At 51.8% G+C, this 26,410-nt stretch overlaps 1 protein-coding gene across 1 annotated transcript; it reads left to right on the top strand.

The window, feature by feature from the left end:
* Positions 1–24,997, top strand: LOC119104676 (trypsin-1). Its single transcript, XM_037228395.1, has 8 exons — positions 1–65; positions 8,886–8,952; positions 16,170–16,332; positions 17,864–18,072; positions 18,838–19,040; positions 23,535–23,592; positions 24,008–24,187; positions 24,984–24,997. Exons 1-8 carry the CDS (start codon positions 45–47, stop codon positions 24,995–24,997), a joined length of 915 nt encoding a protein of 304 aa, XP_037084290.1. The 5' UTR covers positions 1–44.
* The last annotated feature ends 1,413 nt before the right edge of the window (positions 24,998–26,410 follow it).

The raw sequence follows: 26,410 nt of genomic DNA, 5'->3' as shown, positions 1-26,410 counted from the left end.
GAAGCTGGGTGGTCGTGACGGGTAGTGCAATAGTTGTGTTGGTGATGTGCGCTCACAGAACTGAGGTAAGGTTGGCCCCCTCCACTGGAATCGAGGATTATGGGCTTTGAAAACCTTGCGTTGTATATTGTAAGTCTATCGCACCGTTTGTTTTTAATTTTCAAATATGTGGAACCTAATAAGTGTCGAAGAAATGCAGGCTTCTGATCGAAGATTTCATGTCGTGGATGCTCCCCCGGGTGTTAAAATCAAGTTAAAAGAAGTCGCTTGTCGTCGCATGCAATAAATGCATGCTCTAAGAATGGCTTATCTACGAAACCCTGTGCCGCGATACGGGATATTTCTCGGGCAATAAAGAAGCAGCATACCTGAGAGTGCCACAAACTATTAGGTTGCACGCAATGGTGTTAGTACAAATCTCAGTGCCAAAATTTAACCGCACTTAATCCTAGGGTGCAGTTTTGCAAAATAAGTTGAGAGGACGAGCCATGGAAGAAAATCTATACCTGCACTCAAAAATGAAAAAAACAGTTTTTTAAAACTCGGTCAATTTTTGTTCAAAGTCGATGACTGGAGACCCCAAACTGAATGGAAAACAACACCCTGACCCAAATTTTAATCAGAACTTATCTTTCAAAAAGCATCACTAAATATCCGCTCGAGAACAGACAAATGAACAGGGAACCAGCACCCATAAGGGGCTTTAAGGAAATAGCACGAAAGCTCGCCAGAGAACTATAGATATATAGATCCATCGATATAGTTCCTCCGTGTCCTCTTTTTTGCGGGACTATGGTGCTGACGGTATGTGCATTTGTTTATGTGTCGGAGTGGTGCCAGCCCTATGGCATTTCCCTATGGACATGCACATTGGCCTTTGGCGACTGAGTAGAAGTTGCGAGATCTATGGGGCTATGCAAAACAAATATTGGGCCGTTGGGCTATATGCACAAATATAAGGTCTAAAGAGTTCCGGAGGAAAACATGGGCCTGAAAGGGTGTTGTAAAAAGGTCAATCTGCATTTCCTATTTACTTATTTATCCATTTATTACCCACTCAGCTTTTTACTCATTATCCCGCCTGAGATCAGACCGCTTATATCCTAATTACCCTTCGTTGGGCCCAACCAGGGGATCAAAAGGCTATTCTCCCACGTTGTGCAAATCATGACGTCTATCATGATTGATTGAGCCCGGCTGCTCTCAGGGTCAAGGTTAGAGCCGTCTATCTCAGCCTAAATACGCCTCTGCAGCCGTGCTGGCGTAACACTTTGTGAGCCAGTTACGTGCAAGAGCAAGTTTTTCAACAAATTACGCACGAGAATCAGTTTCTGAGCCAGACAAATGCCGAAACATTTGTTTTGGGGTTTTGCAGGAGGCGACTCGGTGACGACTTCCGCTGTGAAGCAGTAGTCAACGGTCACGTCATGGCGGCCCGACTCTTAATAGAGCGGTGATCATAGAGAGTGAACACGGACGGCGTGAAATGGCCTTTGAGGCCGAAGCGCGCGAAAACTGCCAATCATCGTCACTGGAGTCAAGTAGTCGCCCAAGTTGGGGTTTTCGGGTCATGAATCCGCCACGGGAATCATAACAGGTCCGAGTTATTCTGAAATAAGCCGCAGATTATAGGGTAACTTACCAGGTGGGACATATTTAACCGCCTTTTGATCAGACCCGCAGATCATGCCCAAGTTTCTCTCGTGTTCGTCATACTTGGCAGCAGCAGCATTTTTAACGATTGACAAGTCTATGCACTTCCCACGAAAGGTTTCATCTATATGCACTACCACACATTGGGCTCTCTCATCATCGGCATGATGATGCTGATGCAACCCAACCCACCAGAGTGCCTCAGCAGCTACATCACATGCTTGTACTAAATCTACATTCGAGACACGTGCGATGCTACGGCTTCCGTACCGCTTCATCAGCCAGCTCTTGTCTCGGGCTGGGCCTCATCACGCGTTGACGAGGCGGGCCGCACCCCGATCAGCGGAGCCGGAGGTCGCGCTGCGGGTCGCGCAGCGAACGGGACCCGTCAGGTGTCATGGGTGCAGTTACGTCGCCCGCGGGCTATCGCGCTCCACTGCAGCGACCCACACTCTGCAGCAGGCGGACTCGGGCTCGCTGCCAGCCACAGGGACGGCGTCGAAAGCTTGGATGTGAGTGTGTGTGTGTAGGGGCGTTCGAAGAGTTAAAGTCGCCCCGCGATGCGTCGGCTCCAGTTACACCACGCCAGGATCACTAGCTTCGCTCAATTGAGCAGCAGTGTGAGCGGATGTCCCCAGAGATTATCGCTGAACACCGGGGACTACCCAGATCCAGAACACCCAGATCCGGCTTCGGCATCTGTTGCAGACGAGCGCAGCAGAATGTGACGACCGGGAGCGCAGACATGCAAAGGCAACGGGTGACAACGGGGTCAATGTGCACCCCATATTCCTCTTAACGGGGTTAAGGGGATATGGGTAAAGGGAATACAAAGACCAGGGGAGGTGTGCCTTGCACACAATTTCGAAATATTTCTCTTGCAGCGTAGAAACAAAGTCTAAAATGCTAGGCTTGATCCTACTTTTGGGTACATCCCGTATATTGGATGGGTGCCTGCCGTGTCCCGGAAGGAGGGTGGCTTGATTGTCCGTGGGGTCGGTGTTTCGTGCGCCTAGAGCGTCATGCGCTACGTTACGTCGCGCGGCGACCAGTTACTCCCGGCCAAGAATTGTTTGAAGATCCGCCTGCGGGCGTCATTTAAAGTGCGCCAATAATGTGGAGGAGCGTCGACTGCAGAGGGCGGAAACTGCACACATTCCTGCACGAACGGCTGCGGCAGTCATCGGCTGTTTACAGCGCTTGTGGAGAGGGCAGTTATGCCATTGTGGAAGTTCACCGAGCTTTGATTAGAGTGGGCTAATTAGAGACGCGTTTAATTAACTGGCTCCAAGTTGCGTCTTGGGTACCGTTGTAATGACGTCATTACGTCGTATACTTGCATCTCCGAATGTAAGAGGAAGTGTTGGGTCCGTCCAAACGCCGCAACCATTTGCCATAAGAAGACGCAAAATTTGGCGTTACATTAGCTGTGATCATCAGGCTGCTGCAATTACGATTCACCTTTACGTTTCCCCCCTCATTCTCTCTCTCCCATCCATCCCTCTCTTTCTTCGTCCCTCTTTCTCGGTCACACTCTAACCCCTTCCATTCAGTCTATTTTAACCGACCTCTCCATTATCCTTTCTCCATTTCTGTATCACTCCCTCCTTCCGCCTTTTTCTGTTCTCTTTCGATCTCTTCGATGGTTTTCTACTCTCCCTTTCTCTCTCTCTCTCATCTCTCGCTCTCCCTCTTTCTCTCTCCCTCTCTCTCTCTCTCTCTCTCTCTCTCTCTCTCTCTCTCTCTCTCTCTCTCTCTCTCTCTCTCCTCTCTCTCTCGCCTCTCCTTCTCTCCGTCTTCAACTCGTTGTCATCTTCGTCTACCCCTCCCCCCTCCCTCACTCTTCAGCCGCCATCCACGCGGCTTCCCTTTTGCGGGTCCTCGCGTACATAACGCACGTGCCGACCGAGCTCACGGACAAACATGCTGGGAAGGTCGCCCGCCGCATAATATTCAGCAGGGATGGCAGGATGCTGTCACGCTTGTCACGTTTGTCTTGCCTGTCACGTTTGTCAGGCTTACACACGTCTGTCAGGTGCTCTCCTCCGCCGCCAGAGCTCAGATGTGTACGTCGCGTGCAAAACATACGAGGAGATGAGAGCAGTTCAGATTTTTACCTCATCAGGTCGGGAAGCTGCGGAAGCGGCATTTATTTTTTTCCACGTGTGCCCAGTTAAGGGATGTTCACGTAAATTCGACCGTTAGATGTGTTAGACTCGCATTGCCTTCCGACAGCCTCGCTTGGTGACAGCCACGCTTCGCCATTTTACTATTAGATGACAGATGCATGATTGGTCGTCCCGTCTCCTTTCCACACTGGATAGAGTAATCAGTTGTCGCTGATTAATTTTGGTCTAGTTTTCCGTTCGAGAAAAGCTGCCAAGAGCGGTCAGTGGTTTTCAAACCACCCCTGTGATGGAAACTGGAGTTACGCGAATCCCCGACTGCTTCCTTCTGTAGATGTGGATCTTGTGTTACCAACTGCAAAGACGACACTACATGCATTGCGGATGGTTTGAACGACAAAATTAGTTTTACGTTACTCATTGACACATAGGTTATACACGTTACTCATTGACGTTACTCATGGTTTGAACGACAAAATTAGTTTTACGTTACTCATTGACCGAATTTTGTTGTATTCATCCTGATCTTTGTACATAAATTGTTCTACTTCAATGAACCGATTTAACCATGTACCATGAATACAAGAGACGCCAGTTATAACCTATGTGTCCCTGATTCATGGCCATTTCAAACATTACGCCACCTAGAAAATACAGATATAACACCGAAATAACGCACCCAATTATTTTGTCGCGGATTCATTTCCCTAGCCGGTTTATCATGAGGAGTTAAGTTGACGCAATAGGAAATGCAATGCCACCCACGCTCACGACATTGGTTTATGCAATAATGTTCAAGGCCACGTTTTGACTAGATCGGCTTGTGTACAAACAAGACTCCTTACATCCGGATAGAAAACAGACGAGCCATATGCACACCGAAACCAATGGATTTTTTTCGGAACGCAATCTGCATGCGCATGTGCACACCAGCGCAACAGTTAACACGACCAATGTTCGCAAGCGGAACAGCGCTTCGGCATACCGACAGAGTCCTCGCGGTCTAAGGCTGCCGCCGCCACCCCACGTGCCTCGACGAGATTTGAGAACCGCTGGTCTGTGGACGCCGCTGTTGGCGTCGGCTCCCACGCGCACCAAACTCTGAACAATAGACTCTGCCCGGCTGGCCTAAATGTGGAGAGCGCCCGCAGCGGCCCGCGGAAGACGCTGTAGGCGCATGCGCACGTGGAGCACAAAAATCGCTCGTTTGCTCGCTTGTGTCAACTGAATGCAGAAATACGGTTGGTGCGGGACGTGGCTGGTTGAACTTATTGCGCGCGATCAAATTCTCCAGCCACGCATGTTTACTTGAGAGCGTCATAATGTAGAATGGTGGTGGCAGACTTTGTACAATGCGCTCCATTTCCGATGCTGCACCAAGCTGGACCGGTGGAACACTGCTTTTTAAATTATAGTGCATTGTGTATGAAATGCTTGCTGGATAAAATTGCCAGCCAGTTGCTTCAATGATTGTCGAAATAATTTGTATTGAATTACGGCACTTGGGTCACTCCAGCAGATATTGTGACTCGCATTATCACATCGCTGATAACCCATCCTGATACCTTAGAGCCCTCTCTCCACGCCACCACGTGGCCACTTCTAGAGCCTCCTTTCCGGGCCACCACGAAATCACTTTAGAGGCCTCTCTCCGGGCCACCACGAGACCACTTTAGAGGCCTCTCTCCGGGCCACCACGAGGCCATTCTAGAGCCCTTTCTCTGGGCCATTTTGTCACGCAGCTTGAGTGCTCTAGTTGAAAACCATTGCTGCAGTCACCACGCGCCACCGCGCGATACACAATGCAAACATTTGCCATTGGCGCTGTGACGCTGCGAGGCAGAACGGGTTCAAGCAGAGTCTGGGCCTCCCGACTATTGGTGGGGAGCAGAGTCTGGGCCTCCCGACTATTCGTTGGTTCCCGCGCTCCCGGGGAATGGTAGCATTATTTTCGTTCCCCACAGAAATGACATGACAGACAATCACGCGACGGATCCAGACAAAGTCATCCGCAAGCGTGATCATCAGCTGATGTGTAATTATAACCCGCTTCTTGGTGGACCGGTGAAGAAATGGGCCAGCAGATGTTGCCAACGCGGAAACGAAATTCAAACTTCGCAGTTGAAATCGGTGCACGTGACCTACACTCACCCAGATTTGAACTTGATAGCGTTTTGACACACCACTGATGTTAGGTAACTTGAACTTGGCCCATCAATTTTGCCCTCCGCTTTTTGTCAACGCATCTTTGTGATCTCGCGGAGAGAAAGTGCAGACAGATGACGGAACGTGACTTGTATGTTTTTGCTTCGTTTTACGCAAGTTTTTTTCGTCCAGAATCGTGCGATAGTATGATTTGGCAATAACGAATGTGGGCAAACTTACGAAGGTCAACAAGTTGACTTTCAGTTTCGTCTGTGCCGAAGCACAGAAACCAACACATGTTTAAACGCAATGTGATCAAACTTCGCGAATTGCTCTCTGTTCGGAATGATGCCTTGAAGTACTCTCATCGGAACTCAGTCCATTGATATGTTTGTACAAAGTGTTTATGGCATGCCCCCCAAATAAATATATTCAAGTCGCAACCCCAACATTCAAATATGCTGGATGAGTTCAATGTCATGAGGGTGGTATCAATAGCCATAGCAAGCTAGTCATATTCTGACTGTATTCCCTTTCTCTCCCCTTCTGTGTATCTCCATCTCTGTACCTTTTCAATCGCACAACACTCCTCAAATTTTATACAAGCGAAACCGAAATGAATCTCTCGTGCAAAGCCATTCCCCAGAACACCCGCTTCGTTGGCTGCAACATCGTCATGTACCTGATGTATGAATCCTGCTGTATAACACCGATTTAAGCTGACCATACCTCCCACGTGAACCCCACGTCTGACGCATCCGTGTACACATACCGGGTCCGGGTTTCGCACGCGATTCGTGTGAGGATCCCACAGTTCTCTGCACGCTTGATCAACCGCAACAGCAGCAGCAGGCTCATGGGGAACACTTGCGGCGGTCGGGTTGAAGTCTGCCGCACTCAGCTGCCTACCCCTTCCTGAGAACGCCTTGATCTTGGTTCTTGGAGCTCTTCTAGGTTCGTTCAGTCCTGAGAAAGGAAAGCGCTTATCGGGTACGCGGTTTATCCGGGTGAAGGAATGCGCTCGTTGCAACTTCTTTGAAAGATGCTCCTACACATATACCGATTTCGCACAAACTAAGCCATCGTGACTCGTGTTGTCTCAGATTACAAGTCACCTCAAAATGGCTCCAATTGTCAAATCGATAAGTGCTATTTATGCACTTCCCTTTTTTGTAAGGCAAATAAGTGCGTACCACCGCATTTTTAGCTGCTCTCCTTGACCTATCATTAAAGGCCATCTGTAGAAGCACTCGTCGAATATAGGAACCACGTGCAATCGGGAATAAAGCACCTGTACGCCTGACGTAGCTAAGCACACCTGGTTTCCAAAGAGTGATGAGATGCAGGGATGACATTTCGTCATGATGGGCGGAGTGCACCGCAAGAGTAACGTAACTGGCGCCGCCTACAAGAGCAGTTACGTAGTTCTGCCGGTCCCCAGGGGGACGTCAGCCTGATAGTTCGTAAAGTCGGCTCACGATCGCGGCAGCGGATCTCGCTGGCGGCTATGGCTTTTGTGCCGTGAAGTGGCGTCAGGCGCCGGATTGGCTTTGGGTTAGCACTGGAGGCTAACGGACTGCTCTAGTGATCTGGGGAGGGAGGGAGAGGTGGCGGAGGATAGCAGAGAGGGAGAGAGACGGGGACAGGGAGGGGTAAGGGAGACGGGCGGAAACGAAGAGAGGAAAAAGTGAGAGTGAAGGAAAAGGAACAAAGAGAAGGGCAGCGAGCTGATGAAGAGAGGGAAGTTATGATAGGGAAGACGTCCTACCCCGGCTCAGTCAGATTTGGACGTGGTGCATTAATGCGACATGAATGCGGCATGAGTCCTATGACCCGTGAAGTAACACAATGGGTTTACAATGTCTCGAAAACCGATTCTGAACGGCCTCAACTTCTATATAGTTTCAGCATCCATGACGACTCCTTACAGTTTTGGAATCAGTAAACCGGACGTAACTTGTGCCGAGCGCCAATGTACTTCCCTTTTAAAGAACACTCTCAAGTTGGACAACGCCTTGATTTTTCTTAGAGCTTAACTGAACCAAAGCGTGAATCTATCATGCTCCCATGCTTGTCCCAGCACATATGATCGTTAAAGGTGAAATTGCTGGCATAGACTAGCGGAAGGCTGAAACGAAATGCCATTCACTTCTCATTGGATATAAGTAAGTTGAACCAGCTGCACTTACGCTGTTATTTTCGAGTCTGGATGCTCGTGATGCGTGTTTGCCACGGATGCTGAAACTGTGTAAAAGTTGAGGATGTTCAGAATCGCTTTTCGTGACACTGTGAACCCATTTTGTTACTTCATAGGTCATAAGACTCTTCTCACATTCACCCAAAGTTGCGGAGTAGCAGCCTATCTTGCTCCCGGTTCCCACATCCTTAACGTTTTTGTCATTGTGTGCCAGAAATTCGAATGGATGGCGTCACAGCAAGGAGTTCCGTTATACTGCCGTGGCGCGTGGTGTTATTTGCCTGACGTGGAACGCAGTCATGGCTACTCTGCTGTGAGATATTAAAGTCTACTGGGTAGCCAACGTAGCTTACTGAAGCCTGAAGCCTTTGTTAGGAAAAGTAACATGACTTTGTGGTGCCCGGCATGATTTTGTTTCAGAGCATCGCGTGCATATAGAGTATCATTTGCGGATGCTGGAAAACCGTCTGGAGCGGTTCAGTGCTCGCATGTGCGTTTCCTCTTTGGTGGGTCTCCAGAACGTTGATCGGCCAAGTCCTGCATGGATTCAGCCAAAGTAGTTGTTAGCAGAAGCAGTCCGCCTCTGATTTTACCTGTGTTCGACGCGTGTTCGACTGTGTTCTGTGTTAGACTGTGTGTCTTGTTTCGTGTTCTTCACGATCTGTGACCGGACCGTGACTGTTCCACAACAAGACCCGTTCACGAACACTTCCAACGGACCTGACCTGACCTGACCTGACTGGTGACTTGACCTGACCTTTCAGGCAGCAATGGGCTGGGATACACTGTTCGGGGAGAGGCGCTACGAACCGCCGAAGCGGTGCAACTGCGGTAAGTGCGTGTGGCGCTGGGAGGGGCGGCGTGCTCTCTGGATACGGAGGCCGCAGTTTCTAATCTCAGCACTAGTGGACTTTCTTCTCTCCCCACTGGACACGTCTCCAAACCTTGGAATGCTTGCACCTGAGCTGGATTCGACGGCGCCTGATGTACTGCGACCACAGCTGCAGCCACGGTTGCGGTTCGTCATCCCAATCTCCGGAAGAAGCCTGGAAATACGAGGCGGTTGAAGCACTGAGTTTGGAATGAACTGAAATGATAAGCAATGAATGGCATCGCTGCACGGTATTGCAGGGACGCGCTTTCTGCGCAGAAGAGAACATCCATTGCATGCAATTCTGTTAGAGCTTTTCCTGAGAGACGGTTTTACTGAACCATACGGTCACGTTCCCATGGCACCATCTGCTGCATGGTGCATATGATGAATGTTTACTGCGGTGTGGCAATCATCTTGTCACCGGCTCAGAAGTGCACTCCGTGGGAAGTGGGGCCAACTCCTGCCGAGATCCCATACCACCTCCCTCCAGGCCACGTCAGAACGCGGAAAGGAAAGGCGGTCACGCTCCCCCGCTCCTGCCTGCTGCAGCCTGCCGCGTCCGCGGCGCACGCATTGCGAGAATGAGGTGACAGGCTCGCCCCAGGCACAGCACGCGCCCGCGAGCCGTCACCACGCGCTCTTGTCGCGTCCACACGCGCTCGCGTTATGCAACGCGCTCGGGCCTTGGAGCGGGCTGCCGAAAGGAGCCTCATGAATCGACCGTCTCGCAATAAACACCACGGCGTGGTCGCCTTCCGGGCGGCGGGTGTCGCAAGGCGTCGTAACTGCATACGACGCAGCGTTTACGACCACGGCTCCGGCCGGGGAGCGGTTCGGTCGCGGGTTTAGGTGGGTGCCGCGCCGTTCAGCCGGGAGACTGGAAGGCTGCTCGGCTTCCGGGCGGCAGGTGAACGCAAGGGTGTTTGTGTGGCTTTGCTATGGGGTGGGCGCAGTCCCAAAATGAAGTTAAGCAGCCTCCAGTTGAAAGTGCAGGCAAGAGCGTTGTATGAAGGGAGAAGAGCCCCCGTATCTTCTTGGATACACTGCTAGCTCCATGCAATTGCTGAGCGCCATAAGAACAACAGCGAACTCAAGCTTGAACCTTACGACGCTGTTTCAAATGGTTTGGCTGGCTTTCGAGGCCTCTGAAGTGAAGCATGACCTGGAAAATGCTGCTAAATAAGAAATGCAGAAAAGTCAGTTCCATGTCGCGTCATTAGCGAGTTTTCGCGGCGCGGAGTGGAACGAACACCTTTCGCTTGATGACGATTTGGGCCACGTTTGATTGGGCTTCTTCGCTGTCCGTGCAACAGATGGATTTACGAAAGTAAAAGGTCAAGAATGCATTCAAAAATGAAGTGCTGCAATGGCAATTGCAGCATCGGAAGAACCAAAGTCCTGCCGAACAATGTGTAAAGTCGCTGGTACGCTCGCCGGGATCAGCTAGTCATGGAGATCAACCGCCACCGTCCATATCATCCGCAACCAGCGAGCTAGCGACATCTCAACGCCCTCAGGCTTGCAATTAGCCTTCGCACAAGTGTTGCCTCGCACAGGTCTCTTTTCTCTGTCGGTTGAATGAAGTAGTGTGAAGGGCAGTACTGTTTACGTCCCAGCCGTCATCGAGACTGGGTTGACTGAAAGCTTGTTCCATCAGAAGGCGCTTGTTTTAACCAGCATCTGTACTCAAAGCGACCTTAACTTTTCCAACCGTTGGTCTCCCCATCCACCTTTCGCATCGAAACCGCTTCCACCCGGTCTCCCGCCGCCCGCAGCTGCTGCCCCACCGCCCTCGCCACCGCTCCCTCTCCCCGCCTAGTCTGTCTACCCTTGGCGTCTCCCGCCGCCCGCAACTGCCGCCCCACCGCCCTCGTCACCTCTTCTTCTCCCCGCCTCGTCTGTCTACCCTTGGCTTCCCCCGCCGCCCGCAGCTGCTGCCCCACCGCCCTCGCCACCGCTCCCTCTCCCTGCCTAGTCTGTCTGCCCTTGGCGTCTCCCGCCAGCCGCAACTGCCGCCCCACCGCCCTCACCACCTCTTCCTCTCCCCGCTGCGCCTGTCCAGCCTCGGCACGGCGAGGCTGGACAGACGGCGGGGCGCCGACCCCTCACCTTCACGCCGCCGCCGTCTGTGTCGGAGCGCGAAGGTCATCAGGCGACGCCGGCCGCTCTCCAAGCAGGTGGCGAGCAGTGAAAGTGACCGGAACACCGCCCGGGGCGGTCCCGGAGCCGACGCCGGACCTTGGACGGGGTGGAGACGGTCGTTCAAGACGGGTGGCGGCGGAGGCGCACTTTCTCCACCAGGTGCAGCATCCGGTGCTGGCTAACGACGATCGCACTCAGCCCTCTTCGCGCCTGCTGGGCCGCGCTGGATTTCGGGTTAAATCAGCATCGACGTCGTTGGAGTCAGCCCGCTTTCGATTGTTGTCTGTTTGGTTGTTGTCTGTCTGAATGGAAGTCGGTATGAAATGTTGCTCGGAGTCGGGATGTGAGGCGGCACTATTAGCCTCAAACCAGAGTCGTCAATAACCCCGCTGAAGCGGCACCGGGCACGAGTGCTGTAGAGGCCCAGATTACCACGTTTCGACCGTCGGCGCCGGTCACGGCCAACAAATGTGCTCATCGCGTGCTGAAGCATCGTAATTGTCCGCTGACCCGCGAGCCATCAGGTCATCTCATTGCCTTCGTGACTGATCTGCCCAGTTAGGGGACTTCATATGCCATATTCAGCTTCACTCACTGACTTATGGCAAGAAGTTACGTGTCTACGGATGTTAGGCACTAGGGACACTAGACACTACACACGGACACCAGACATTGACATGTATTCAGTCCTGAGCCCAAGGCTGCCTGCCGGAAAATCGTGGAAAACCAATCCTGGATGGAAGAGGTGAAATATGCGTAACACTGCTGGATCCTGAAGCCCTAAGCCAGCCTTGCTGCCGGACGTGTACGTGCCGTGCCGTGCCGACGTGCCGTGCCGACGTGCCGGACGTGTACGTGGCCCACCGCCAGCCGCCAATCCCTCTAGCGCCGTGACCAACATACCGCTACGGCACGTCCCTCGTGCCGGGGCACTCGAGCGCGGCGATACACAGCCCCATCAGGTCACGCTTCCGCTTGGGTCGTCTTGTTTTCCCGTCAGGGGCTCCGGCTCCCGTGGGAACGGCGGGGTTGCGTGGCGATGACGCCGGCGACGAGGCGGCGCGCTCGTCCAAATCGCCGCCAAAGCACGGCCGGAGTGAAAGGAAGCGTCATCAGTGCAAATAGCGGTTGGCCGTCGATGATGAGAATGTATCCGGTTCTCAGGTGTGGTTTATAGTACCCCCCAATAACGGCGACGCCTTTAAAAGGGAAGCTGCTTGGAAGCTGCTTTTGGGTCAAGTACGTGGAAGCCGAATAGCTGAGGCGTATTTCCGTGACACATTTGATCCTTTGTGCTTGCCTACAGTTTCCCTGCGGGCTGAAACAACTACGTTGCAATTTAAACTTAACGTGTGCTTTATAGAGGAGAGTACACACTGCTCGTGCTTTCATTGTGTGAACGTTTTAGTCCATGCTGTTACAGCCACAAACAAAATACAGCTGTAGCAATGTTTCTGTTGCGCAGTAGTTGTTGGGCTTAAAAAGCTGCTGATTGGAACAAGACTTTCTGCCTGTTTTGGACAAAAACCGTGATGTCACAAAATGTTGTGATTGGCCCGATCGATTTCAACCCAGGTCAATATTTGATGTGACCATATGCAAGCACGTAACGACTGGCGAAGGGAAAAATGCCCTTTCGACATTATCAGATCAAGGATTGGTTGACCTGACGATGATGGGATACGGCGGTACTTTGTAAAGCTGGAAAAACATCCCCTTAAGGTATCAACCCAAGGTGTGCTTTCTCGGTCTCCTGGTTCGGTGAGCCTGAAACTTATGTAGCGCGTCCATGTACTCCTTCGGCATCGAAATCGCATGAATAAAAGAACAGACTCAAGGGAGCAGGACCGACACCTGCACGACATTTGGGCCTGCTCGCTACATTGCACTGTCAAGAAATACAGCAGCGAGACAGCAGATAATGCAGATTAATTTGGTCGGCGCTGTCCGTTCATAAATATACCGAAGGTGGTTGTGACCATGGTATAAGTTTGGGTGAATGTGACTTTGACTTCCCAGCGACGACACGTTCACCACGCCTACATAAACCAACATCGCTGCTTCGCTAAAACAATCTGACCAAACGTGACGACATCTGTATGACTGAACAAGACTGAAAATACCGCCTGCAGAATGACGGATGCGAACGCCAACAACATGCTATCACAGACATTCGACGGATCGCGTCGCCGACGACCAATCAGTGGCCGAGAAAAGGATTTACAACCCGTGACGGACCAATAACTCGCCGCAAAAGAAATGACGACAAGCGCGGACCAATCAGCGAACGCACGAGCCCGACTCAACGGTTGTAAGTACCTCATCTTAGGAGAGCTGCTGGTACTTGCAGGCCGGAGCTCTGCAAAGAGGACTCTTTGACGATCTTCAAGCCCTCTTTAACAAGAACAAGACCAAGGAAAACGAAACCTCGGCCGCAACGACGGAGGCTCCGGACATAAGCAAATGCGAGGAAACGTGCCAGAACAAGTTTGCAGGTAACGCACATCCGCTATGCGGACACACACACACACACACACACACACACACACACACACACACACACACACACACACACACACACACACACACACACACACACACACACACACACCTGCTGTGCATAATGCCCGTGTGTAGTAAAGCTATCCAAAACAGGTCACGCCACGTCACCCGGCGAGGCTCGGCCAGGTTCTTGAGCTGATGTTTGCTTCGACAATACCCAATGTCGGTCCACCCCGCGGCAATCCGCTTTCACAAGCCATTTACATGGCGGATGGGCCTGTAACAGATGGCGTGCAATGGCAGAGAAGTGTGCTGCAGTGCTCACTGCCAGGATGATCCGTCTCTCTCAGACTGATCTGCTGTCTGCACGGTCCTACGTAGTGTTTGAACAGAATCGTAGTTCTCTCTTTGGAGCTACGGTTCTGCCAAGAAGCCGCAGTTCAATGCACTGAGACGTCAGCTTGCCGGGTGGTCTACGTCGTTGTCCAGTTGCCTGTATCGATCGCTTGCAACTAGACGAGTCTTCACGAAGTTCGATGATCAAGATGTCAGTATCGTTAGACCTCAGTGGTCTCGGTCTAATCGCCGTATGGGTTGGCTCCGTTGCATTTGTAGCTCGTGGCTGGAGGTAAAGTCAAGCGTAGACAAATCTACTTGTTTTTAACAAATTCGGAGGACGCACAAGTCATTTCACCGTTTAAATGCGGTTGCTGCACACAGGGTAAATCATCGTCAGGCAACGCGAAGGAGCACTGGAACTTTACATTTGATTAAGCAACCTCAGCTCCTGGTTTTTCGGTATTATGAGTTCAGAGTTTCTATGCTAACACCTATCGACCTTCAAGTTACCAAGAGTCAAGGTGGTTGGGCGGCATAGTATTGCTAAAGGTCGATAACTGAAGCTGTGCTCATGGTCATGAGTGACCATGCTACATGTGCTCGCTGCATCTGTTCTTAAGTTTTCGCTTATAAGCGAGTCCTCCTTTGGAAGTCATTGATCAATGATCGCTCACCTGGGCTCCTGCACGGCATGAATTGCCAGATATGTATGCTCCAAACGAAATCTTCTTTACTTGGTCCCACTTTAAAACAAACATTTGTCCATTTATGGATGGAACGTAGATTTATGGCATGAAGACCTGTCTCAATCTGCGAAGCCGTTTCCTTTTCATTGCTGTTTGATGTTGGATAGGGACAGGCCGGCAAAGGTGCACGTCCACAGTTGAATTCAGTCGAATGCTCACGATTGAATTCATCACAGCTGAATTCGTTACTTTTGTGGGATGAAGTTGCGACTGTCTGGTGAAGAGTTCCGTCCTAAATCCTGCTGCAAGGAGGACAGCAACGACAACTTGGAGTGTAACTTTTCCTCCATATATCAGTGTGGACGCACCGGGTAACCCACAGGTTTTTTCGTGACTATGTGAGCTGTGACTCACATTAACTATGATTCACGTGTCTTGCTAGATTGGGTAAAGTACGCCGCTTCTATCCAAACTCGCTGCCTTCTCTACACGGACAGTCATGACCACATCACCCCCATTGGCTTGTCATGCCACAATTCACTCGAGTGCGGCTGAGTGTGTAGGTTCTCTGCTGTTTCAAAGTTTAGAGTGCTCTGCTTACTGACTCCGCCCAGTTTCGTCTGCGTTTGGTTTGGCTTCCGTCATCCACCCATTTATGGATAGTTTCCAAGTGCTTTTGTATTCTGCGTTTTTGTCTTTTAAGAATATCGCTCGACTTACGCATTGTCTGCAATTTGCATGTTTCGATATGTTGGACCCATACGTCAGATTTGGCCTTCCAGGTCTTCTACAAAGCACCATCGTCGCATTGTTGTTTGAGTGATGCTGTACTTTCCATGCGGGAGACATTTCAGCGTCGCTTCCACCTCCACCATTAATGTTCATTGCATCACAGCAATGTGTCGGTCACCGTGCCAGCATTAAACTGTTCATCATCCACCACTGCAGCGCATTCACTCACGCTTGATGATAATCACGCTCATAGTGACGTCATATGCTGAGCAGCTGGCTGTCATGGTTACCTCACGGGGAAATGCGTCCTTATCTCTCACTTGGAGCCTTCGTGACGGGCTCCATGACATGTTCCACTGTGGCGTTCTTTCCGTTCATGCGGCGAGGTCAGTTCAGTTCAGTTCGGTTCAGTTCGCGGCAAACAAGCAACGTTATGTCGCTGCTTGCATGATGCGAGCACCACAAACACCATTAACATTCCGGTAGGCGGCTCCGTGACGACCCCAGCGGCCAATATTTTAGTTAGGACAGTTCCTCCACCAAGTAGTTCGGCTTTTTCAGTCTCGTCCATCCATTTTCCAGTTTTGTCCAGCTTGGATAACGCATCCAGCTTCATTTACCTTCAAACCACTTATCAAGTTTCACCTAGTTCTATGCAGCTTTATCCAGTTCTTTCAAGCTGTCTGGTTGCCCAGTTTTAAATGCACCCGCGACCGGTTTGAAGCAGTTTTAACCAGTTCAGCAGCATAACCGGCGTCTCGTGCGTGTTTCAGCGTGCGGTGTTCCCAACCGAGGTACTCGGGTGGTCGGTGGACGGCCGTCCCGCATCAACGAATACCCGTGGGCTGTGGCGCTGACATACAGAGGTCGCTTCTACTGCGGCGGCAGTCTCATCAACGATCGCTACGTGCTCACGGCCGCACACTGCATCAACGGGTACGTAGAAGTGTTATGAGATGGCCCAGCCGCCGGCGCATTTCGCTCTATTCGCTGGATGGCAACGAGGTTCGTTTTGTACGTTGTATGATGTTTGAAGAGCTTAACAAGTATACGCTCTCTACTCAAATGTGCGTCGCAGCACGGGCGCCCACCGTAAGCAGACGGTAGGCTGTTTTAGTGTATTAATATCAGCAAAGCTTTCCGTGTCAAAATCACGATGTAGGGCAATTTTGGCGCGAATTTCAAATTTAGCACACTCATTGCGCAAAGCAAGTCAAGAGGGCCAACGGTCCCAAACCATCTTCGGACTAATCTATGTCCTGGATTGAAGCGCATGTAGGCTCTACGCGACCATTTCAGCTCCTGACTGTGGATCTCGACCGCTAATGGGCTCTGAGAGTACGTATGTCAGCTAAGCCTTGATGACGCAAAAGCGGCGCTGACTGCATGTCACAGTTGCGAAATTTGAAAGTGCTTTAATGCCTTCGGAGCTGAGAGCTGTCGCGTCTGTTGCAGCCGCTGCTCGGCAATCTGGCTGTGAACGTTGCGGGGAGATCCCAGCGGCGTGACGTCACAGAGCTCACTTCCTGTTCATGCTTCATACATTAGCTTGATCATTCTTGCGTGGGGGAAGCTGTTCCTAGACCGGTGGGCCGCTTAGTTTTTACTCCCATTGACATAGAATAGGATAATCCTGTATATATGTACATATATATATATATATATATATATATATATATATATATATATATATAATAGGATAATCCTCGTGCTGGGCAGGACTCAGAACAGCGTGCTCGTCTTGCAGAACGGAATGAAACAGTGCAAACAGCTATCAGTTTCACAGCTCCTTAAACACGACAAGAGAATTCATACGCAGATGTGCTACAGATTGGTTGCTTAATTTAATGGTTGCATGCCAACAACCCAGCACGATTGCCTTCTGGATGTTGAAGTGCGCTTCCCTCCCCGCTGCGCATTATTGGATAATACTGACGTCGGAGGCCATAAACGTGTCCTCAGACGCGAGCGTGCGCCAGAATTGTCAATAATTCTCACGGTGCGGCGATACTGACGCAGTGGCTTGAGACGGAAAGCCAATGGAGGAGATAAATACGCCATGTATTCCACTCCACCCGGATACCCTAACGTTCACAGACAGACGTGAAAGTGAGAGTGTATTCTCCTAAACACATCGACAGATATGTGTAATGGCACAGGGCTTTTACGAGTAGGAAACTGTTAAACGCAGCTTGAATTGCTCCCAAGTGAAATGTCATGTTATCTGAGCATGAGTTACACTGGAGGGAAAGCAAAGCACTTGCACATAGATGAGATCGGCTTGACAGAAAAGCGATCGAAATGATGAGCTTGCATGTCCCCTACACATTTTACACTCGTGTTTTAAAACCGTGCATCCGTGCGATATTATTGGTCGCAAGGAAACGAGCATTTACTGAACGCCGGCTTTACCACTGCCAAAGCATTGCCAAATATGATTGACCGATGGCCGACGCCGATCCGGCAGGCTCAACCACAACAGGGTGGAGGTGACGCTGGGAGAGCACGACCGAAACCTGCCCTTCGAAGCCATCACGCGCAAGATCAAAGTGCTGTGGTGGCTGAAGCACCCCGAGTTCAACCCCAAGACGTTCAACAACGACATTGCGCTGGTGCGCATGAAGGAGTCTGTCAGCTTCAGCAGGATCATGCGGCCGGTCTGCCTGCCAAGACCGGGTAAGAGTGACGTCACAAGGGTGACATCAGGACCAGAAAGCAGCGCTAGGAGGACCTCGGGGCCTTTGTGTCTGCCGCGAACAGGAGCATTAGCATTATTGGAAAAAAGTGCTGGGCGCTCTGGTGCTTCTGTGTTTGCCGAGTAGCAGAAACCTTAGCATGACCCGGGGGGTTCTGTGCCTGCTCTTGCCCATTACAGATATTCCTAGAGCAGCTATCCCCAAGAAATTTCATTAAACCAAAAGACCTAGTTAGTAAGGGAATATTGCAATGGGTAGGGGTGAGAGCACGAAGGATAAGATGACCCCAGAAATAGCAAATAGCTATACTCAATGACGGTGTTACTGTGAAGCGTTTTCGTCTATTGGAACATGTCGCTTGTCGTCACTGCTTACATGAGCGCGGACATATGGCAACCTACATGCATGTACATAAAAGGAGAGAGAGAGAGAGAGAGAGAGAGAGAGAGAGAGAGAGAGAGAGAGAGAGAGAGAGAGAGAGAGAGAGAGAGAGAGAGAGAGAGATATATATATATATATTCATATATATATACATATATATATATATATATATATATATATATATATATATATATATATATATATATATATATGTATGTATATACACATAACGTCATTGTCTCCTACAAAATATACAGACACTGACTGGGGCACGCAGTTTCATTGGCACAAGATAATTATCAACCTCAATGTCCATAACGACATCAACATCATCATCAACGTTAACGTCACCGTCTCCCCGCAGGGTACAACTACACGGGCGAGAAGGTGACGGTGGTAGGCTGGGGCCGGACGTCAGAGGGCGGCAGCACGGCCAACCTGCTGCAGGAGGTGCTGCTGCCGGTCTTCAGCAACGCCGAGTGTCGGGCACTGAAGTATGACGCCGAGGAGATCACGAGCAACATGATGTGTGCCGGCTACACGCAGGGAAAGATTGACGCCTGTCAGGTGAGGCTAGCGCTGAGGGTGAGGGTGAAGGTGAGGATGAGGATGAGAGTGAGGGTGAAGGTGGTGGTGAGGGTGAGGGTGAGAATGAGGCTGAGGATGAGGGTTAGGGTGGGTGTGAGTGTGAGAGTGAGGGTGAGGGTGAGGGTGAGGGTGAGGGCGAGGGTGAGGGTGAGGGTGAGGGTGAGGGTTAGGGTTAGGGTTAGGGTGAGAATGAGAGTGAGAGAAAGGGTGAAGGTGCAGGTGAAGGTGAAGCTGAAGATGAAGGTGGGTGGGCCACAATCAAATCGATGTGGCTCCGAGTCGGCTCCATCCGTCTGACCCACCATCATCACTTGAAGCGTGACCCAGGCCCAATAAATTCTTCGTGTCCACGTCCTCTGTCCATACAACATGCTTCGTCGCCTGTCCTATTTTCAATCCCAACGTGCTGCCCACCTATGTTACGCGGCAGCGCACGGTCTTCCGCTCACGCATCCCCCCTTCCTCTGCGCATATCGCCCCATTCGGGGGCGCAAAATGACCCCGGCTGTCTGCGCGCCATGAAACATAAAAAACAACAGCAAAGCACCTCCTTGCCGCAGTCGACAAACTATCCCCTCTTTCTCAGAAACAGGCCTTTTCACTTCAGGCAATGGACTTTCTCCTACCTTTCCTTATACGATTTGTGCCTAATTGAATCATCATCAAACCATCACGTTTTATCATCATCATTATCCTCATTAACCATCATCTCAATCCCATATCAGCGTCACCTTACAGCCGATTTCGCAACAAGCAAAAGCTGTACACAACCCCACAAACACGCACCACCGCCACGGCCGCCAACACCATACCACAGCCGTGCTCAGCGATGCCACTGAGGAGAACCCGGTGTGACTTTCTAGATGCTGCAGGGCTGCTGGCCCATTTCTCATGGCCGCTCGAAAAAGCGAAATTTCATGTCACGCGCCGGCGACGAGTGCAGATGGCATTGGCGAAGACGGCAGAGGCGGATGCAGGAAATAGCAAGGGGGGGACTCCGAGTACAGAATGTGTCTCAAAGCCGACTTCCCAAAAGGAAGCGTCGGCGTGCGCGTTTCGGAAGATGTTGAAAAAGAAGTCTGCCAAATCAGCCAAGGTTTTCGCCTCCTTAATAGGACGGCGAGATACGCCTCTGCGCCCCCACGCCCAGCAGAATCCGGGTGTAGAAAGAGGGCGGCCTTGGCTCATGCAATGAGAGGCTGCGATGACGACCGCGGAAGCTCGCTCGGGGTAAGGGATACATCAGCTCTTCCCATGTGCGGCGATAGGTCTGCTGTTTTTATTTTCCCAGACGTTGGCGGCGCCCCACCGCCTCCCACCCCAGCCCGACGCGCTCCAGTTCTCGCACTGCTACCCATGTCAGAGACACTGCAGGTTAGCCGTGTAGGCAATGGGGAAGACAGCCGCAGGGAAAATAAACCGTGCCTTCATTCCATGGAAGTATGGAATGATGCTGACTCCCGACAAATGTGTGAGATGGTCTGGTGCGTTGTGGTATATCCTGTGAGCTAATATGCTGAAAATAGTCTACGTCCATCACGCCAGGAGGAACGGGTAGTAGAAACGAGGAACGCAGGCAGGAAGGAGGAAAGGAGGAACGATATCGAGTGAATATTGGGACACATTCTGAACAATACGTGCATCGATCGGCAGGAGAAAGAGGCTGACCCCCATTGCCATTTTCCCACGGTATACATCAAATAGAACATCTACTAATGACGGGTGTTCCATAGGACTACCTCACCAATGATTTTTACATCGACGAACATACGTGCGGGCATTGTTCGTAGGTTCCGTACATTTCTTCCATGCAAAATATTCCACATAGCACATTGAGGCATGCCATAGGATATACTCTGTTAGCATACTGCTGTGAGCAATGGCCATATAATTTTCACGCATATCATATCATTTCATATATAATATATGTTAACTTCGTAATCAACATTGATGGTGTATTCCAACGCACATCATTTTCGTGGCACATCACAACGTCAACACCTTACAGCTTTGCTTATCGAGTACCATCCGGTGCATTGGCACCATATCCGGTACCATCCGGTGCATTGGCGCCGCTTGTTCTGAGCGTAATATCTAATAATTCCGATGAAATAAGAGCTTAAGGCCTTATCATTAATAAGCCTTATCATATAGCATATACTGTTCTCTCAAGTATTAACTTAATATATACCTAGGGAGGGGAAATTACTTTTACAATCGTCATTCGGTAGCGTCCTTTTTTGCACGCATGTCTTACTTGTGTAGTAGTGCGGCAACATTCCACATCGACCCTATCTAACTGGATATTCGAACTGAACTAGAAATTGTCAAATCCATAATTTGGGAAGACCACAATTCTAACACCATCAACGGCGAGCCGCCATCAAGAAGAAATCAAAAGTGAAACCCATCCGAGGCGGCGTCTGATTAGCCAGCACCTCCGCAAATGACGCTGGTGCGACCCGGACGTGCCTCCAGCTCTCACAGATACAAACACGTGCCTCCAGCTCTCACAGATACAAACCCCGGGAAGACAGATTGCCTCATGCAAATTCAGGAGCACCACACGGCAGAGGCGCGCTCAGGAGGGATGCTACGGTTCGGCGGTAACGATTTTTGTTTGCACGCTTTGAAGAAAATGCTTTTAACCGCAGAAATAAAAGTGAATTGTTGATTTGTCTCTATCGTATAAATATAATCAGCTCAGAAGAACAGCACGTCACGCAAACTTTTTCCAAATGCCACTGGCACGTGCCCAGTTCTTGCTGGGTGCGCCACTGCGACGAACCTGAACTTTCACGGCCGCGTCCCGGTCTCCGGCCGGAGCGCCGAGACGTGACCGTGTTATGCGGATCTGGTCCGGCGGCAGCCGGGGCGGCACGTGGCGATGAGCGCGGGGCGACCGAGACGGCGCCGGTGGTCGCCGCCGACGCGGCAGCCGGGGCCGCACGTGGCAACGGGGTCGGGGCGACCGAGACGGCGCCGGTGGTCGCCCGCCGACGCGGCAGCCGGGGCGGCACGTGGCCGAATGAGCGCGGGGCGACCGAGACGGCGCCGGCGATCGCCGCCGACGCGGCAGCCGGTGCCGGCACGTGGCAACGGGCGCGAGGATGGCGACCGAGACGGCAGGCCGGTGGTCGGCACGCTGAGGTGAGCAGCGGTCCAGTCAGAATTCAGGATGTAAGGAGATTATGTAAGGGCGTTGTTTACAACTTCGTCCTTCCTCCGGTGCCTGCGGGGTGCTTCCTTTCCCTCTATCTTCCGTCTCCTGGCTTTCTCCGTCTTAGTCCTCTCTTTTCTCTCTCTCTGTTTATTTCCCCTCTCTTTTCTATCTTCTCCCTCTCTCTCACTCTGTCTGTCCCGCTCTCTGTCTTCTTTCTGTCTGGTCTGTCTGTCGTCGTCTGTCTGTCTGTCTGTCTGTCTGTCTATCGTCTGTCTGGTCTGTCTGTCTCTCTCTCTCTCTCCTCTCCTCTCTATCTCTCTCAGCTCTCTCCCATCTCCTCTCTCTCTCCTCGCCTACTCTCTCTCTCTCTCTCTCTCTCTCTCTCTCTCTCTCTCTCTCTCTCTCTCTCTCTCTATCTCTCTCTCTCTCTCTCTATCTCTCTCGTCTCTCCGTCTCTCCGTCTCTCTCTCTCGTCTCTTCTCGTCTCTCGTCTCTTCTCTGTCTCCCTGTCTCTCTCTCTGTCTCTCTGTCTCGCTGTCTCTCTGTCTCTCTCTCTGTCTCTTCTCTGTCTCTCTCTCTCTCTCTGCTCTCTCTCTCTCTCTCTCTCTCCCTCTCTCTCTCTCTCTCTCTCTCTCTCTCTCTCTCTCTCTCTCTCTCTCTCTCTCTCTCTCTCTCTCTCTCTCTCTCTCTCTCTGCCAACTGGGATGATCGTTGCGCGCCCGGGCACCGTGTCAGCCTCCCGATCGGCTCGCCAACTGGGTTGATCACGATGCACCCGGGCACCGTGTGCTTATCGGCTCGCCAACTGGGTTGATCACGATGCACCCGGGCACTGTACGAACCAGTCGCCCGGCCCGGTGCCGTCCCGCCGCGTATGGACCGAAGAGTTTCACTCCCACTTGTTGGCCGCGGCATCGAGTTCGACCGGGACCGACCAACAGTGCACCAGAGGGAGGGGGATCACGTCGTGGCCAGTTAATAATGGACTGGGAACGAGGGCGACCTAGGGTGGCTGGACGTCCGTGCGCTTGCCTTAATGAATGACATAATTATGAAGGCAATTATGCGCAGGCGCACACGTGAGTGGGCGTTCGGCGCGTTTGAATGCGGCATGTGTGTGTTGTGCCAAGCAGTGCACAGGAAAAAGGGCATTCAGTCAGTGCCGGTGGGAGTAGGGCACAGCGGAAGCGTAACGAAGTCCCGAAAATTGGCGTCGCCTTCCCAACAGCATAGCTGTAAACAAGATAATACGATGAGTTATCACATTCTAACGAGTTTCTAACGAGTTTCTAACGAGTTTTCCGTTGCAGGGTGACAGTGGGGGACCGATGCACTGGCAGGCCAAGGACGGGAAGACTAATATCATTGGTAAGTGAAGGGGACACCGCCCCTACGCGCAAACACGAGGAGGAATCCCTGATCCGGGACGCTGTGCGCGATGTGAGGCTTGAGCCAGGCACGTCAAGCGCCAGGTACGTCGAAGCTGGTCCCCAGTCCACGCCGGAAGAGCGGCGGTCTTCGGGACGGATTCTAATCAGCCTCGAATTAGGCATATACGGGCGGTTTAGGCATCTGTGTCACAGATGGCGTCTGATGAGAGCCCAGATTGGAGAGATCCACGATCTTGCCACGAGCGGCAGATGCTCTCGCTGCCACTGACGAGTCCCCAGCGACGGCCGCAGATAAATCAACCAGGAAAACCTGCCCCGCCATGCCGCGCCAACGAAAGCACCACGCGCGTTTGTCTTCATCTCACGTCTGACCTAATCTCACCACCCGGCAGGAATCGTGAGCTGGGGTCAAGGTTGTGGTCGTCCAGGCCTTCCCGGCGTGTACACACGAGTCTCCAACTATCTCGACTGGATCGAGCACAACACGCCCGACTCCTGCTACTGCGGCCGCAGAACTCCCAGACGGAGGCGCCACGCACCACCTAAGCGCACGAGCAAACAGCGCGCGCTTCGTCATGCGGGGCACCTCGCATTCCGAAGACAACGCCGGCGGCGCCGGCCGCGCGCGGCGCGCCGCTACGCAACAGGACCTCAACGCACGCTCTCATCGGCGGAGCTAGCGCGCGCTGGCGCCCGCAGAGCTGGCGCACGCGCCCAGTTGGCGCCTGGCCTCGGCTGGAGCGAGGCGTCCACGCGCGGCTGGCGGCGACTCGCGCCCGCTGTCAGCTGGCCGGCAATTACCGCACGGCGGTGGCGGCGGAACGGCCGAGAAGTAGAACGGCCTGTGACCCATTTCCGCCCGGCCGCCAGCAGCCGGGAGCGGGCCAAAACAGAAAGTCATCGCTGTCGCAGGATCGAGGCCAGAGGCTGCGCAGCTCGCCGACTCCCCAGTCCACCAAGACTCACGCGAGTCCAGGACCGCACGCGGGCTCGCGCCGGCGAGGCGCGTGAGTCGCGCACGCGAGTCGCGCGCGAGTCGGTCACCGCAGTCCGGCAATTGGACCGATGTGCGGTGTTTGTCTTTCATGACCGGCGAGGAAGATTGAATTGGGAACTGCGAGTGACTGCGAAGCGCGTTACCAGTGAACGCGAGTCAGTGTGTGGACTGTGAATTCGTTCTGACTCGGATGTCAGCGTAGCGAGCTGAGGCTGGGGAGGGCGGGGTGGGGGGGGGGGGGGAAGGGGGGGGGGGGGCGTGCGGGCGAGGGCTCGTAGTAGCGGCGTACCTTTGTGTTCCTCTCACGCGTCCTCACGGAGAGTCCTCCGAGAGTCCTCACCTGACGTCCTCTGGATTGTCACTGACTCTAGTCGCGTACGCGTAGACATACCCTACTGCGCACGGAAACGGCCCATTGTGAAGCACAACCGCGGACTCTCCCAATGTCAAGTATGTTCGGTGTTGGCGGGGCGTAACGACGGGCGGCTCGCTTTGTAACCCGAGCATGAAAGCGGAGATGACACACTTAATTTCGGCGTCCTCGACGCGAACGAACTGGTGCTCACACGCCCACAGTTTTTTGTGAATCACACGTCATTTTACTGCACGTAAGCCTGTTTTCTGTGAATCGCACGTCAATTTACTGCACGTGAATTTGTTGCTCCGCACATGTCTTGCAGTCTGATCTGCCCCTCCTGATGCCGGCGCGCCCACAGTCGCTGTCAGGGCAGATCACAGCGTACACCAGCCGGAATGCTGCGGGATATGCGATGGGTTCTGTCGGAATCGCTGTTCATAAGACCGTTGATGTGCGTTCATTGGCAGAAATAGGCAGGCAGTCGGTTGCAGACCTACTCATCAGCGATTCCTGCCAAAGCAACGATGATCGAAACGCGTCTGTCTGTCCGTCTGTCTGTCTGCCGTGCAAGTATGAAGCATTGTTTAAACATTCACAACTCAGGTTTGTTAAGTTTCACCCGTATGCCGCGTTTCGTTAAGTTTTCAAATGAAGTTCCTTGGGTGAACATGACTTGTTCTGTTAAAGTGCTACCTCCTTGTGTTAAGCTCCACAGCAACTGTTACACCCCTGCAGCAGGATACGATACTGATGCCTCTCACGTGTTAAGTTTCTTTAAATTTTTCTCATGTCTTGTCTCCTTCCGCTTACGTTTTCCTATCATTTTGTGTTACAATACTCTCATGATCGCTTTTTGTCCCACATCTGCGGGATAAATGCCTGAAATGAAGCAGTTTGGCACTCTCCACTTTACGACAGGTCCCATGATCACGATGTTGTATGCTACAAGTTTACTTGAGTTCAAGACGTGTGTATCTCTGTGTACACTCCGCTGCGTCAGGGTCTGTCGAGGTCTAATAATACAAAACATGTCATCAGGAGGTTACTTTGCGGACGCTGCGTGGCCGTCAAATACGGATTTTCTCTGGCCACTCAAGATCATGCGGCTAGGAGCCCACCTTTCACCTGATCTGATCTGATGAACTCACTGATCGCTCACAGCCCAACAATGACATAAACAAAATAATGCCAGAAGTACCAGAAGACTTGTACATACCTTGTAATATAACTTGCAATAGCCAGACGATTTGTGACGTAAATAAATTTTGGTGAAAACGTGAGGAAAAGCTTTCGGCATGTTGGAAAACGCAACAGTAATTAAACCGGATTACTAGACGATTCGAATCGCCAAATTGTAATGATAGAGGTAGCTTTATGTGAACATACATGCGGGGCTGGATAAACTTGCGGTCAAAATGATAATTTGATCGCTTAGCCTTT

Source organism: Pollicipes pollicipes, unplaced genomic scaffold, assembly GCF_011947565.3.
Source record: "Pollicipes pollicipes isolate AB1234 unplaced genomic scaffold, Ppol_2.1 Scaffold_6052;HRSCAF=7182_pilon_pilon_pilon, whole genome shotgun sequence".
NCBI lineage: Eukaryota > Metazoa > Arthropoda > Thecostraca > Pollicipedomorpha > Pollicipedidae > Pollicipes > Pollicipes pollicipes.
This window is presented reverse-complemented; position numbering and strand designations above follow the sequence as displayed.

Bases quoted from the DNA above. Each gene is read 5' to 3' on its own strand.
- LOC119104676 (XM_037228395.1), top strand. From the start codon at position 45: ATGTGCGCTCACAGAACTGAG. The intron at 18,073-18,837 runs GTAAGAGTGACG...GTCTCCCCGCAG, and splicing joins GGTCTGCCTGCCAAGACCGG to GGTACAACTACACGGGCGAG. The intron at 23,593-24,007 runs GTAAGTGAAGGG...ACCACCCGGCAG, and splicing joins CGGGAAGACTAATATCATTG to GAATCGTGAGCTGGGGTCAA.